Source organism: Amborella trichopoda, chromosome 6 (assembly GCF_054954075.1).
Source record: "Amborella trichopoda isolate Santa Cruz 75 chromosome 6, AtrichopodaSantaCruz75HAP2 v2.0, whole genome shotgun sequence".
NCBI classification, from domain to species: domain Eukaryota; kingdom Viridiplantae; phylum Streptophyta; class Magnoliopsida; order Amborellales; family Amborellaceae; genus Amborella; species Amborella trichopoda.
In genome coordinates this window covers 11,913,133-11,929,569 of record NC_142341.1, presented here as the reverse complement: position 1 = coordinate 11,929,569, position 16,437 = coordinate 11,913,133, and the positions used below count along the sequence as shown (strand labels likewise).

The following is a 16,437-nucleotide window of genomic DNA, read 5'->3' as shown; positions in this document are numbered from 1 at the left end:
TCGACATCTCCAACGAATTGTGGATATGTTGGAGGGCTGCTTCCTCTTTCATGCTGTTCATCACCTTCTTCAAGATCTTCCTCACTGATAGCCTCAAGGAACACTCTCTTGTGCAACACTGGCTCATCTTCTTCTACTACCCATTGTTCTGCTGTGTCTGTAACAAATATTGTGTCCAAGTCTATCGTCTCATAGTCTTCAAGCTTCCTTCTTATTTGTCGCTCTCGGAGGTTTAAGTTGTAATGCACATAGACTAGTTTATGAAGCTTCTTCGAAGCGAGTCGATTCCTCCTAATATTATACAATCATTGGAACGTACTACAGTTTCGCTCACAGCCAGTAGCAGAACATGTTTGGGAGAGCACCTTGAGTGCTATCCTCTCTAAGTGAGGTGCATCACTACCATATATCTCCCACCGTTGGATTAAAATGTAAAAAACATTGTAAGGGCAAGAACAATTCATAAGATTAAATATATGAATGAACAAAATATTAGTTAGGGGATAACCTGGATCCATCTCAGTTCGAGAATTCCTGGCAAGTCTAGTTCCAAAGGATCCTATAGCATCCCTATACATAGCAAGCTAAAACAAAATATATCGTTTTAGTGCATTATTCCTCACAAATATAACAACTCCATCAAGTTCTTACCTAAATATTAAATAATACCTCTTGTATTACTGCTACCTGATTTCGATGGCTTCTCTCCATCCTGGCAATAATGTATCTGACCTCTTCCATAATCTTGTGGGGATGTTCAGGTGTCAAATAGAAAAAATTTTGGTTAAAGTAGTAACCTAGAAAATATATAGATAGAAAAATGTCATTTAAAATTTCATAAAAAAAATAATTTAGAATGAAACATTCTAATGATATAAATATATATTTACCTGCATAATGAATTGGACGTCCAAATTTGGTGTTCCACCTTCTTTCTATAATCTCTATCACTTTACTAACAAAACTACACTTTTTCCCAATAGCTAATTTGGCCATCTCGATATCTTTATAAAAGATGCCCTTGGTAGCTTTCTTGTCAACATCCAGCATGCTTAACACCATGACCAAAGGGGCAGTGGCCTCTACGATACTTGAACATGGAGACCAAAACCTCCTATTTGAGACTATACCATCCACTTTTAGCCCGGTACTGGACTTCGAGAGGTGGTCATTTAACCACTCTTCACTGGTAAACAATCTCTTTATTGTACCTTCAGATTCCCGAATGGAGTCCATAGCCAAGTAATCTGTCGCAAAGCGGGTTATGGCAGGCCTGATTATCTCTTTTTTCTTAGACTGTTCTATGAACAAAAATAAAATTTTAGAATGGTTATATATAAATCTTGACACCAACCTCGCTTCCTGAACATTATCCGTAATAAACTGGACTACATGCTTATCTCCCACCTCCTCCACTATCTGATTATATAGTCGTACGTAGAAGTTTGCATCCTTCTTCGTCCCTGATACGTATTTGCTAGACAAAAAAGCTATACCTTTTAGGGAATAGGCCAAGAAGTTTAAAAACTCCTTTTTACTAACTTTATTCAACCAACCATCACTTATGAGAGTAATGCATGTTCTTGGCCAACTCTGTTTATATTCTTCAATCCACTTTCTAACTTCCTCCACCTCTTCATCCAATATTGGCTCACTGAGCTCATATGCCATCGAGGGTTTTACGATGGGCTCGGCTCTCTAGATTGCGTTAACCATAGGTAGAAAATATGAGTTATTAGCAGCATCAAATGCGATCCCTTTACCGTATAACCATTTACCAATATATCTGCCCAACATGTTTCTCGTACCTTTCACCATGCCTTTGAGGGTCAGTTGTTTTGAGTTAGGCTTTGAGATAAATGGGTCTATACGACCATGACCTGCAATATTGGCACTGTTAGATAAGCTAGAAACAATTTCTTCAACGTCTGATTCTTCTTGATACGTATTGTCACCAACCCCTCCATACATATTTGAGCTGGGGTCGCCATACATGCTTGAGTTGGGCCCTCCATGCATGTCTAAGCTAGGTCCACCATGCATGGCCATGTCATAACCACCAAGCATTCTAAACCTGCGTTCCCTCTAGTATGTTTCCTGTAAATTCATTCTTGTGGCCATCTCCAAGTCATTATTATATTGCTTTTCTGGATCATTCCCGCTTGATGGCGTATATAAACTAGTTATCTCATCATCCATCCTCTGCTTTGCAATTTTTTTACCTTTGGTAGTGTCACACCCCAAGAATTTACAATACAGATATTCTTGAGATGTGACAGTTCAAAACATATATACAACTCTTGATAGGACAAATTTACAGGGGCGAGGTCTTACAAAGTAAATAAAGAAAGCTAGCACAACAACAAATATCTTCCAAGGTTGATCTTGACTAGCACTCAAAATGAATCCGCAGTTATCCTGAAAAAATGTTTACCATAGTTTGATGACTTTGGCTACTCAGTAAGTGATCATCATAATCTTAAAAATAATCATGGTTGGAAGATATCAATATTTTCTAAAAGGAGATATATTAACAGAAATGCATCAACAGTTTCACTTTCAATAAATGCATAATTAAGTATAATCCGAATAATTGAAATGCATATAACACTTTAACAGTAGTGCATAATTCAAAGGATTTCACAAAATACCCTACTGGCGTCCCAAGTAGGTCACCTATATACCCCATCAGCGTCCTGATGGGTCCACTTAATCCCTATCGGCATCCCAGATAGGTCCACTTAATCCTTGCAGGTCCACTTATACCTCACCGGCGTACCGGATGAGTCCACTTAATCCCTACTGGCGTCCCGAATAGGTCCACTTATACCTCACCGGCGAACCGAATGAGTCCACTTGCATACTTAAATTATTTCTAAGCAGCAAATATCATGTACTCAACATATCACTGAAATCATTGATATGAATTTCACCGAAACCATTAATAATAGTCACTTTCAATAACATTTCAAAAATAACCAATCAAATATTTTGGGCTCAAATTTAGAAAGGTAGCAGTTTGTAAAGACATTTTAGCATAATTGCCACTTTAATATGTATAGAAAAACTCTTATAGAAATTCAAGAATACGGAATTATCACAATTTATGGGATATCAATTCACAAATAAACATTTCACAATAATGTTATAATCAATTGCAAAAATATCAATTTTTAAATAATAAGGCAGTCATTTGCACATGAATTTTACAATGTCTAAATATAAAAAAAGCAGTAGAAAGAAATCTCACAATTTTAGTAAAAGCAGAATTATCACATTTATTTCTAATAATTTTACAGTATCTAAAATTTTCTAACAATCGACAAGAAAAATAAATAAATTTATTTCTAAGAATTTACAGCATTTAAAATTTCTAACATAGATAAAATATCACAATTTTTATTAAAAAGATTATTTTTCAAGATAATGAGGTCGTGTGCGCATAATATTTATTGCGCCTAAAATTCATGATAATAAGTAGAAATAATTATTTCATTTTATTTTTAAAAAGAAAAGATTATTTTTCGAGACAATAAGGTCACTTACACACAAAGCTTATAAAATAAAGATCCTGGACGGAAATATCACTATTTATTAAAAACAGACTATTTTTCAGGAAGATGATGTCACTTACCTAAAATATTTTGTGAGAGAGCTTCCGATAAAAATTCGGCTAGAGAGAGAGAGAGAGAGAGAGAAACCTCGCCTCTCGTATTTAAACTCTTACGACACCTTATAATAATATTTTATTAAGTTACACCTCATACACGAGGTGTAACGTTTATATTACCTCTTATACACTTAAAGCCCACGTCCACGGGACGTGCAAGGCAGCAAACAAACAAACTCAAACTAAAAGCTTTGAAAATGGTGATGGTCCCTAAGGACTATCATGCTCATATGGACCATAACTTATTAAAAGTTTTTTTTTTTTTTGAAAGTTTAAGATTGTTACAGGTAGCCTTGAGAAATGCTGCCATCTGCTTTCTTACATTATTAAGGATACTATTGCACATAGAAACATCTTCCTTAACCCTTGCCAAGTGTTGCTTGAACCTATGTACCCCACTACTTATCACTCTGTGACAGTAATTACAAATAATTTCGTCTTTTTTATTGGGATCAAGTCTGACCCCATGTTGCCATGCAGGGTCTTCCGCAGATCTTGTCATGGTAGTGATAATATGTAGGGGTAGTTTATGAAGTTATATTTGTTGTTAATGCAAAATATTTCTATTGACAAAAATATTTTAGTTCTTACTGGGAAAAATAATTTATTTATGCAACATTATAGATAAAAATAGCCTATATCAGCCACTACATATAGAACAAAAAATTTACATTGATATAGTATCAATAAAAAAGATATTTACAACGGTATAGTAATTCACAATACCAATACATATGGACTTGTCACAAATCTTCATTTCGACAAACATGAATTAGCTCCTACTGAGAAAAAAAAAAAAATTTATGCAACATTTTAAATAAAAAAAAGTCTGTATAAGTAACACTTAGAATCAAGAAAAAAATTACAATAATATAGTAATCCATAATGCCACTATACGTATATTTGACACAAAAACATTTAGAATGATATAATCATTCACAATGCTACAAATAAAATTTACAATGATATAGTGGGCACAATCCCAACTCAATTGAAATGATCACAAATAGTCGCACATCTCAATTACAAAATGCAAAATAATATAATAAAAAATGCAAGCTCCAAACATGGCTACAACTCAATTATCAAGAACATACATTTTTTACATTAAAAATTTAATAATAAAATTGAAAAATACAAAATAATATAATTATCATACACGCCACGATTTTTTTACAATGATATTCACTTTAATTCCTCATGATAATACAGTTTAACAACATGTACTTTTTGTATTAAAAATTTAAAAAATTAAAAATACATTTTAATGCAAAACTGCATTAAAAATATAATACAGTTTAACAGCATGTATTTGTTAATGTATTTTTTTGCATTAACAACAAATTAAAAAAATACAGTTTTACATTAAAAATATAATAACATATATTTTTTTTGCATAGATAATCTATCAACATGCAATTTTTTGAACTAAAAATTTAACAATAAAAATTAAAAATATTGTTTAATTCCTCATGATAATAAAAAACTGATCACAATTTTTCTAAAAATCTTGATTTTTCAAAAAACTTGATTATGAATTACAAAAAAAAAAAAGCAGTTCTTCACAGACCCACCTAACATCAGTCATTCCAACTCAAAAATCCGCCTCAAATCAAATAAATTACATCAAATTGAATGCATGTTTTGATAAACAATACTATAAGGAATCAAAGCCCTATAATATTAACACATTAGTATCAAAATATTAAATAAAATTGATTGAATTGAGGAAATAAAAAAAAAACACAGTTCTTCACAGACATTCAATCTAAAAAATCAAGCTCGAATTGAATAAATCAGATCAAATTGAATACATGTGATGATAAAGAACACTATAACGAATTAAAACCCTATAAATTTCACACATTATTTACAAAATATTGAGTAAAATTGATAGAATGGTGGAAAAAAAAAAAACCGCAGTCTATTTTTTCTTCACAGACATCAGTCTTTTTTCTCAAAAATCAAACTCAGATTGAATAAATAAAATCAAATTGAATATATGTGATGATGATCAACACTATAACGAATCAAAACCCTATAAATTTAACACATTATTTGTAAAATATTGAGTGAAATTGATAGAATGGCCGAAAAAAAAAAAAAAAAAACGCAGTCTATTTTTTCTTCACGGACATTAGTCTTTTTTTCTAAAAAATCAAACTCAAATTGAATAAATAAAATCAAATTGAATACGTGTGATGATAAACAACACTATAATGAATCAAAATCCTATAAATTTAACATATTATTTGTAAAATATTGAGTGAATTTGATAGAATGGCGAAAAAAAAAAACCTGTTTTTTGTGCACCCGTGGCTTCAAATTCAAATTTGATTTGTATTCGTCCAAAATACTCACAAATTATGAACAAAAACTTCTGAACAACACTCTTACGATCAATAATCCTCAGATTTTACAAAAAATGATGCCCCCTTTTGCTTGAAATCAAAGAAATGGTGGAACCCTAAAACGTTTTTAGGGTTCTTCACATATCCAAATTTTTTTAATCAAAATCGGTGATTTTTACTACCTTTTATTGACTGAAATGACTGAAAAATTTAAAATAAAGTCTGCAAGATTCGATAAAAAGCTGAAAAAGATGAAAAATGATAAGAAAATGACAAAAAACCATGAAAATCTTGAAGAACACTGTACAGCTCGTGTTCTTGGATAAGTCTCAACAGTGACTCGACGATTTACTATTGGGAATCGCCCGGTTATCTCTAGACACGGGCGATTTTTGGTATTGTACTGGAACCGACACGGGGTCTGCTGATTCCTGAGACGAACTGGGCGAGTCCGGTTCGACTCGCCGAGTTTTCAAACCCTGGTTGAAACCTTATATAAACTTTTCCCTTTATCTTTAGTTATAAAACTTAAAATTTCAAATAAATATGGATAAAGTAGATCCGCAATTATTTGAAAATGTTGAAAATAGATAGTCAAGATAACTTGTTATAAAGTACTCTATTTTTAAGACTTGAATTTTATTTTATTTTATTTTATTTTTTTTTCATATCTTCACATCTGGAAGTAGAAACGATCGATTGGAGGGTTCTCAAACGTTGGAATACCTTCTTCTAGAGGTACAATGTTTTAAAAATTGCCGAGCTAAATAAGAACCGCACGAGACGGCACCTTAATTACAATGTTGAGTCTATCCCGGACTCTGGTGAGTCGCCCATAACTCTTTTCTTTTTCGTTTTTTTTAATAGATTTTTCATTTGAAAAATCATTTCTTTTTGCTGGCTGTTTCATGTTTCGATGTATGGTCTACTTATATGGAAAATTTTACAAAAGATCTCAACATTATTATGTATAGGTACGTCCCACTAGTAAAGATTGTTCTTGTCATTGAAAATCCTCAAATTGATTCTAGACCTCGAAATTGATAGACATGCAAAAAAAAAAAAAAAAAAAAAAAAAGAAAGAAAAAAGAAAAAAGAAAAAAAGGAAGAGGGGTGTTAGTCCTAAAAATGGTTCATCTTCGAACATATTATCTGTACCGTCAATTTTCAATATTTTCAAGTATTTATAGATATGTTTGATCGTCACCATTTCTGGAACTTTAAATTTCATAATTGCGGGTAACAATGGATTTTCATATCAATGCAATGCTTTGTGGCACCGAAACTATATTTTTGGCATAGTTTTGAGAGGAATCTTACTTTAACAATATAAAGTAGATACCTTATACAAACCTCACCCTATGTAGAAATGCGGTCCACGTGAAACAATTTTCCTACAAATTAAGTCCAAAAATCCTACTCAAAAATAGATTTATTGATAAGCCCGCAATTCTACATATGCGGGCTTGGCAGCATAGAACTGCGTCCCGGAAATAATTCATGCGAAGAGCCCTCCCCTCTCTTTCTTGCACCATTCTCAGACCAGAGCATCTCTCTCTCTCTCTCTCTCTCTCTCTCTCTCTCTCTCATATAATCTCCATAAATTCTCTCTCTCTCTCTCTCTCTCTCTCAATCGAAAGCATTAACTCTGCAGAGCTCTATAATCTCTCTGCAGAGCTCTATAATCTCTCTTTCTCTCTCTGAATCCCGTAATCCCCCACCTTCAATTTAACGTATGGATTTCGATGACGAAGTCGAGAGAGGAGTAGAAGAACTCAATTTGCTATTCTTAAACGAACCAGAACCAGAGAAAGTGGTAATTCAAGCCATAAACCCCTCAATTTGGAACAATTTGCCTCCTGATATCTTAGAGAGAGTGATCCACCATCTCCCTGCTCTCTCCCTCTTAAAATTCAGAACTATTTGCAGAGACTGGTATCGCCTCATCTCTTCTCGATCTTTCTCTCACTACTGTAACGACCCCTGGTTCGCCATATTCCCCACAAAACCCTCCAACCATTTCTCTGCCTTTAACCCTGACCTTAACAAATGGCACAAGCTCTCTCTTTCCTTCTTACCCTGTGATTGCAACGGCCTCTCCTCATCAGGTGGCTTGATTTGTTGCAAAGGTGTGATCAATAATTCTCTCTCTATCATTGTATGCAACCCTATATCTCAAAACTATGTCATTTTGCCTCCTTTGCTGAAAAAAAGGATTGTTCCCATAGTGAGCATCATAAATCTAGGTTTGGGGTTTCGAGTCATTGTTGCTGGGGATGATGTTTTAGCAGATGGGCATAGTGTTAGCGATTTAACATCGGAAATTTACGATTCAGCTACTGGTGAATGGTCGATGAGTGGACGTTTGCCCCCTCAATCTGACCTAGAATTTGGATCTGCTTTCTGCCGTGGGATCCTCTATGTCCCCACCTATCGACCAATCGGGACTGTTCGTTTTGACCCACAATTGGGAATGTGGTCTAGGGTGCCGGCTTTTGTTCCTAGAAACTCGAGGAACGCAAGCTTGGTTGAATGTTCAGGTAGACTTTTCATGGTGGGTGGGGTTCAGAGGAAGCAATCAATAGTTGGAATTAGGGTTTGGGAGCTTTGTGATTGCTCAGTTTGGAGAGAATTCGCGAGAATGAGGAGACAGGTTTTGAGGAAGATGAAGCTAAGGCTTGGGGATTTGTATTTTAGCGCAGTAGGTCATGGGGATTTTATTTGTTTGTCAATTTATGAGAGCCCCGTGATGATCGGGTTTAACATTGCTGACAAGAAATGGATTTGGCTGCCTCAGTTTCCCTGGGTGGGCTCGTTCGATGGGGTTCACTTGCTGGGGCACCCATATAAGCCTACACTGCATACTCCCGTTGACTAAAGGTAACCATTTTCTCAATTATTTTTACAAAATATTCTCTCTCCCTTTTTTTTTATGCTTGTGTATATTGAATTTTGTCTTCCAGGATTGAGGTGCATGCATAAGGAACTGAGGTGATTACTATTTGTTGTTTTGCTTTTTGAGACTAAGTGGGGTAGCTGAAAGTTATTTTTCCTGTCTGTATTTTTTGTTTTTCAGATTTTCAAGATTCTGATGTATATATATGGAAGCTGAAATTGTTGTTGAGGTAACCAGCATCAAGGACTCGGAAGTGTCTCTTTCTTTTCTGTTGTTTCAGTATATTTTAAGGGTTTTTAGTGGTAATGTAAGATCTGGGAGTTGGGGAACAATGAATTTGGGGTTATTGCATCAAAATTGTATGTAATTAATCATAACAAGAATTACGTAGATTAGCTGGCTTTTTGGTTTCTGACAACTTTCTTTTACCATGTTAAGAATATTGAAGAAAAATATGCAGTTGTTTTCTATGGCCCGCCTCCCCATCCTCGAAGAGAAAAATAGAATTTTGTTGTTAGTGTCGAGTATTCTTTTGCTTTCTTTTCATCTTCTGTTCATGATTATTCTGGATGATGTCTTAGTTAATTTTAGTTTCTTTTGTCTTTCCTTCTTTGTATTAGGTATAAAAAATTGAAGCACAATTGTTGTTGTAACTATATCTTTGATCTCTGTGGGTAAGGTTCAATTTATTTTGAGTTTGACTTTCGACCATCTCCTTTGGATTATCTAGCTGTGCTACGAAGAGAATAAAAATTGTGCCGTGCAGTTTACAAAGAAAGATTCATTACTCACTATTCATTCTCTAAGTTGGTGCATTCTCTTGTCCAGTTCACGATATATCCTTCAAGCAAAAGAATCTGAAAAATTTTCCACATCTTAGTCACGCATTAGTATGAAGCTGTTGGAAGTTAGAATTGGGCTGATATGGCTAAAAAAAATTATTCTCCTAGGAACTCTTCTTTTTGTGTTGATCGGTGGTTGTTTTGTAAGAACTCTTCCCTTAGATGAAAAGAGGCTATGCTTATTTTCCTTAAAAAAAATCCACAATAGGAGTCATAATTTATCAAAATGCACTATAACTGGTTTAGACAAACCTAAACATATACAAGGAGATAAATGGGATTAATGGATCCTCCTCTGTTATGGCAAGCTATGCTGACACCCAACCTATCAAGGGAGTTGGTGAGCATTTTTTGTTGTTATCATGATGTGCTGGAGAGATGCTCTATAACTAGTGTTGTGAATCTCCGCCATGGTACCTGTGGTCCTCCATGAGAAGGTTGTCTTTTTGGGCCCATTTGATGATGCTTAAAGAGTCTCCCTCTTCCAAAATTCCTTGTCAACAACGACCATGAGAAAGCATAATTTCTTGCCCTGTCTGGCAAAGTCACTATGAGAATGGTAGTAAGCATAATTCTGATAAATGTTAGAACCATAGTTACTGGAATCTCTCCACTGACCTTGTGATTTCGGTTCTGAAACCCGATTCCACGTTTCCGTTAAGGAATCTCTACGGAAATAGTTTTTCGGAACCAAGGAAACTCAATTCCTTAATTTCGGAATCTCGATTCAACACATCTTTAGAAACTATTTTTGGGAACCAAGGAAATTCAATTCTTTAATTTTAGAATCTCGATTCAACACATCTTTAGAAACCATTTATCGGAATCAAAGAAACTCGATTCCTTAATTTCGGAATCTCGATCTAACACATCTTTAGAAACTTGAACCCAGTAATTGTGGGTAGACGTTCCCAAATATATCGAATCTGGATTCCTGCGAGGATTAAATCTGGATTAAAAAATAACTAAATTCAAAGTATCATAGAAAAAAAAAACTAATTCAAAGTACATAATGTCTAATGTCTATGATGGTTGTGCACTTCCTAAAGGAAATTGGAGTAGAAATCTTCCTTCGAATGTTTCTAGTGGTTGCAGGTTTTCATTATTTTACTTGTGCTACCCTAGATGGCTTTTACTTTAAATTTAAAATATAACTAGTGAATACAACACATACAATTAAAAGTAAAACCATGGCGGAGACATAATCCTATTTTGTTTTTATGATAATGAAGTCAAAATCACAATTTAGAAATACTCATCTTTTGTAGATAATGACCATAAGTTCAATAGTCAACACAATCATTGTAAAATTTGGGAAACTTTCTGATAAGAGACATCCAATATAGGTTCTAAAGTTGATAAGGCTCAAGATGTGCTTTGGGCTTCCTTCTCCATAAAAATGAAATCTCAATTCCTGGTAGGGATCGCCAAACGTATTTCATAGTCCATATTATTGTAAATCTCAATCTCAAATTGGCATGGATCTCTCATTCATATACTTCAAAAATCTGATTCCAAATATGTTTGAATCACGATTCGAAACAACAACATTTCTTTGTTCCACGTATGTCAGATTCCATAGATGTCGAAAACTCGATTCCACATATTAATGAATCTTGACTCCTGGAGTGTTGATTCCATGGGTTGGAAATCCACAATTCCATATGTGGATGAAACTTGGATCTATTTCGGTCGAAACACAATTCTCAAAAACTAGGAATCTCGTTCCCCATGATACCTATTGTACAGACAACGATTCCTAAGACATGAATCTTCTAGCCGGCGGCGATTCCCCGATTCCGGTTCCTAAAACGATTCGGATTCCCAGGAGTTTCCAACACCTATGGTTAGAACCCCTAAGATAGCAGAACTCCTAAGCCCGTGACATATAGTAGCCAAAGTGGACTTTCTCCTCCTTCTTCTCCCCTCCAAAGGGGGTAAATTGCATCTCGAGGTCCAAATGCTAGATCTTATATAAATATATATCTATTAATAGATCTATGTAACAAAAGGCAAGAGGCAGCCTCAGGTGATTAGTGTTTGCCTCATGTAGAAAACCTAGATGAGCACATGGCTTGCCAACTGCTTAAAAATAATTATATCACATTTTTAATATAGTATAAAATGAATAATACATATAAAAAAAATGATATAAAGCAAAAATATGCCTATAAAAAGAAACACATACATGTTCTATTGCTCTATTATATAATTTGTTTATATAATTTTACTATACATTGTCTGTACAGAATATCTTATATTTGTACACATGTTAAAGGTTAAGTGACCCAGCAACATGGTGAGGTGAAAACCTACTCTACAAGATGCATCCTTACTATATAATTGGATTTCTTGGTGGCTCTTCTGGTTCTAGTTGTGTATACCAATTTATGCCAAACAATCTAAAAGTTTGAACTCCTATTCCTAATGTATGATTCTAGGATATATAGAATGATACAGGTTTTCAGACTGTCTATAGCCTGGTGGTTGTATGGCTTATTCTGAATGTTTGGCTGTTGGTTCAAGTTCCACCTTTACCATACGAAAACAAAATAAAAAAGAAAAAACAACAGACAAGTGTACAAAAGATTTTCGATTTGCCAACTTTATTGATGTGATTTCCTGAGTTGAATCTATATGTTGTCCTCTTTTTCCTAGTTGCATCAAGAACTAGCTTGGTAGCAGAGTGCATGGCACAACATCATAAAGGCTCATAGTGATAGAAGTTGTAGTCAGAGCAATGTGATTTTGGGATCTCATTGAATGGAATTATTGATTGGGTTTGTATGGGTGCCACATCCATGTTGGACATGTATTCCCACACATACAGGCACATTCATTTGGATTCTTCTACTTCTTCACTAACCATTTCCTGCATCATTTTAGAGAATTGATCTTTGATCTTCTTTTTTCTTATTTGATTAGACATATGAACTTTGAAAAGATGGCAATTTATGTCCTACCCCCTAATTATAGGCCACCTTAAAAGAAATGAGATTTTTTTGATATATCATATAAAACAATAACATTTTATTTCCATTTTATTATTAGTTTTTCAAAAAATCCAACACATATTTTTTCCAAGAATTTTTTTACCAAAATACCCCTTCACAAAGTCAAAAAAGAAGAAGAAGAAAAGACTAGCAGAAAAGAAAGACAATAGTTCCTAAAAGTAACCTTTAAAATAATTCCTAAAATTTTGGGATTTTGCCCTTTTTTGGTGTCTGTCTTACCTTTCTCTCTCTAATTGTATGTGTATCTCTCTCTAATCTGCTCTCCACTGTATTTTATCTTTCTAGTGTTCCTGCCATTTTTGCTATATTTTGACCTACCCAACAGGGGGGTTGAGTTTAGTTCATAACACTTGCAGATAAAAAAGGGTCTTAGGCTCTGAATCATCAGCAGAAATAGTCTTTTCTTGGCTTGGTTCTGAAGCACTCACTAAAATTGTTGTTTTCATAACTTTGTTTGACGTTCTCAAAAGCTAGGGTGTTGAGAATGATGGTCATAAAGGCATGTCTAAAAAGGCAATTTCAATCCAATGTTTTTTAAATTGATTCGGGGCAGGTACTCAGCCCTGGCCGCTCGGCTGAGTCTGATTGGACTCTGTTGAATCATGTACACCCAAAAAATCTAAAAAATAAAAAGAAAAAGTAAAAATCCCACGTGCCCAAGAGAGAGAAGGGGGTTGGGCATGGGGGAGCGGGGAGAGAGAAAGAGAGAGCTTGCTTATGAAACTGGGGATAAAGAAAAGCCTTTTCATGTCTCTTCAAACACTAGCAGAGAGGGAGAGGTCCTCTTCTTGCTCTGAAGCTTGCCACTAGGTCACCCGCTCCATGTAGCAGAGAAGCTCAGGCCACTGTTAAAGCATAAAATGATGCCTTATTGAATCCCTGTACTTCACCTTCTGAAAGATCCAGAGAGCTTCAATGAGTACGAAACAAATACCTATTGTAGGCTCCTCCTCATGATCCACCTCCCCTCACTCCATTTGACCTCTGCAACAAATGATGTACTGGCCCTTCTGACCCTTAAAAAACACCTAGATCCTCTCAACAAGTTTCCATGATGAGCTGAAAGTCTACCACTGCAAATGGTCAGGAGTCAAGCAATGCTTAAACGGCAGGGTCATGAAGCTCGTCCTCAAGTTCTAGGAACTTAATGAAACCCTAGAATCACAAGCGCTAACCCTAACCAGTCTAGACCAGAAAATGGGAGGTAGGGATCGATTCAGGAAGAGAAGGGAGCATCCCAAAATCTGATGAGAGAGAGAGGAGTTGAAAGGCTTTCGCTAGGCGAGAGAGGATTTGCAAGGCTTTTTCCCTGCTTAGAGAGAGAGAGAAGGTTGGTGCCCTGTTTTTAGAGAGAGAAAATTAGTCCTTATATTTAGAGAGAGATATGTGGTGACCTTTTTCCCAACTGTGTGATTTAGAGAGAGATTTAGAGAGAAAGGGAGTTTTTTCGGTAGTAAGAGAGAATGTACACCCAATTTCCAGGAAGGTATACTGTGTGCTAGGGGCACACTCACTTTGACCTCAGGCCATTCCGAGTAACTCAGCAGAGTTTGAATGGACTCTTTCGAGTCTAATAATGCTGATTCAATCGATAGGACTTGTTATGACATAACAGATGATCTGACACTCAAGTAATGCAAGCGAAAGTAAAGGAATGGAGTCGGGGGCATTGGTGGTTAGGGGTGCAGTTTCCTCAACATAACATTCTAGGTTCTATTCCCACCTTAACACTTAAAAAAAAGTACTGCAGAAGAAATTCACCTGATATACGCTTGGTAGAGATCAATAAGGATCATGGGCTAGATGTTTGCTTGCCTTGTGAGATCCCCATAGAGAATTTAACAAAATTGATAACGTGTGATAGAGGGAGGATGAGATTCCAGTCTGATGTTCTCTCTTTTCAATAGGTAATCAGAGCATGTTTCCTTTTAATTATTGTTTCTTTTGTCCATTTCTTTCTTCATCCTTTGTATAAAATGATATTGCTGTTTGCAAAATTATTTGGCAGTATTCTCGATTGTTTGATGTTTTTGGGTATTTTCTGCAGAAATCAAAGGGAAGATGGGTGTTCTTCACATTTACACAAAAAACGACTTTGAGTTATTGTTTTCCTTTCTCTTTCCTATTCTTTCTTGTTTAATATGTTTATGTTATGGCCATTAATTTTTTAGCAAGCATGAAAATAATTTTATTTTTCCTCCATTCTTTATTCTTGCTCTTTGTTTTTCACCAATAAAGGATACTTGATTACATGATTAACTTTAAATCCCAATGATTTGTATACTTCTGGGGCTCATCTGTTGCCCTCAAATTGCTTTTGTTCATCAAATATTCCCTTTTTATCTGTTCTTTTCAATTTTTTTGTTCTTTTCTAATCGTATGTTTGAGTATAAGAGGAGTATCTGCATTGACTGTTGTAACAGAGTCTTCTCTTGTGAAAAAAGGTTTGTGATCAGAGAGTAGTTGGAGATCTTTGAGATGTGGTGACCAAAAAGTGATAAAACGAGGAGAAAAAGCTTGCAAGGGTTCAACAATGGTGGATGATTTTGTGGCTGATGTGGAACTAGTGAGAGTAGAGCTTTATAGAGGGGAAATATCTTGTTTTGTGGTGTTTGCTTGTATGATTGAAGCTCTTGGTGGATCTCTCTTTGTTTATGATTTAACTATTTCAAGTTATCATAATTTTGCAGGTTTTTCAATAAATTCAATGATAATTTTTTTCTTTCTTCTTTTAACTATGATTTTATGCAATTTTTGTGCTTTGTGAGAAGGGCATTTTGGTCCAAAAACACTTGGCAAAAATATGTGGCTGGTTTGTTGAAAATAAATAAAATGCTGTTGGTTTTATTTGATATTTTGTGCTACTCGAAAGGCGGCTTATTTGGGGGTTAGGACATGAACTTTCCTTGAAATTATCTATGCATTCAGGCATCTACGATATAATTGATTTTTTTTATTCATCAGAAAATTGAATTCAAGTAAACATCGTTAATATTTGGTTCTCTTTATATTTAAAGCCTTGTCGCCTAATCCTTTTCTTTGTGATATGAAGAATCTGATGTCCTTAACTGTCTCAGACACTGACACTAACACATGTACTCGTGTGTCCATGCAACATAAATAGCCATGGATGTGGCATGATTAATGAGAGCTCAGGCTTGTGGAGGGGTGGCTTTTCTGGTATAAAGCTTGAGAAGAGATTCTTTCCAGGTTGTACCTTGGCATTAACTTTGCGGGCCTTGACCTTGGCTATGCGGACCATTCCTTTTGAATCTTTCTCCCTTAGTATAGTCAGAAATGTTTCCAATTTGATTGGCAAGCGAAGTGCTCAAGGTGCTTGTTTTTCCATGGGGAAGAGTGAGTAAAGTGTTGACTAGTGACCCAAGATAGACAAAAAAAATGTAAAAATCTTGACACAATAGTTCTTGAATGAATGGAGACTGAAGCGTATTTTTGTAGGAAATCAAGAATGAGGTGTATGTTGATTTCCCTTCAATGGACTACAACCTGGGTCTATAGTCTAAATGGATGTCGTGGCATAGGAAAGCTTAGACCATTCTCCTTTGGTTGGATTTATGCGCAATTAGGCCTGTCAATTGGGTAGGGTTTACCTGCCAACCTGTCGGGTCTACCTGACCCGGGTATGGGTCTAGGTCCAGGCTTG

The 16,437-nt window shown here is 35.2% G+C and overlaps 1 protein-coding gene across 3 annotated transcripts; it reads left to right on the top strand.

Moving 5' to 3' along the window:
- The first annotated feature begins 7,674 nt into the window (after positions 1-7,674).
- Positions 7,675-15,625, top strand: LOC18438127 (protein UNUSUAL FLORAL ORGANS). 3 transcript variants are annotated; one of them, XR_966800.3, is made up of 3 exons: positions 7,675-8,901; positions 9,098-9,146; positions 15,218-15,625. XR_966800.3 is itself a non-coding variant. In XM_088868619.1 (2 exons), exon 1 carries the CDS (start codon positions 7,757-7,759, stop codon positions 8,897-8,899), a length of 1,143 nt encoding a protein of 380 aa, XP_088724745.1. In that variant the 5' UTR covers positions 7,675-7,756; the 3' UTR covers positions 8,900-8,901; positions 8,985-9,388. The 3 variants fall into 3 exon arrangements, 1 of the variants encoding a protein (XP_088724745.1); XR_966799.3 differs by having other exon boundaries at positions 15,197-15,625; XM_088868619.1 differs by lacking the exon at positions 15,218-15,625 and having other exon boundaries at positions 8,985-9,388.
- Positions 15,626-16,437: the final 812 nt, after the last annotated feature.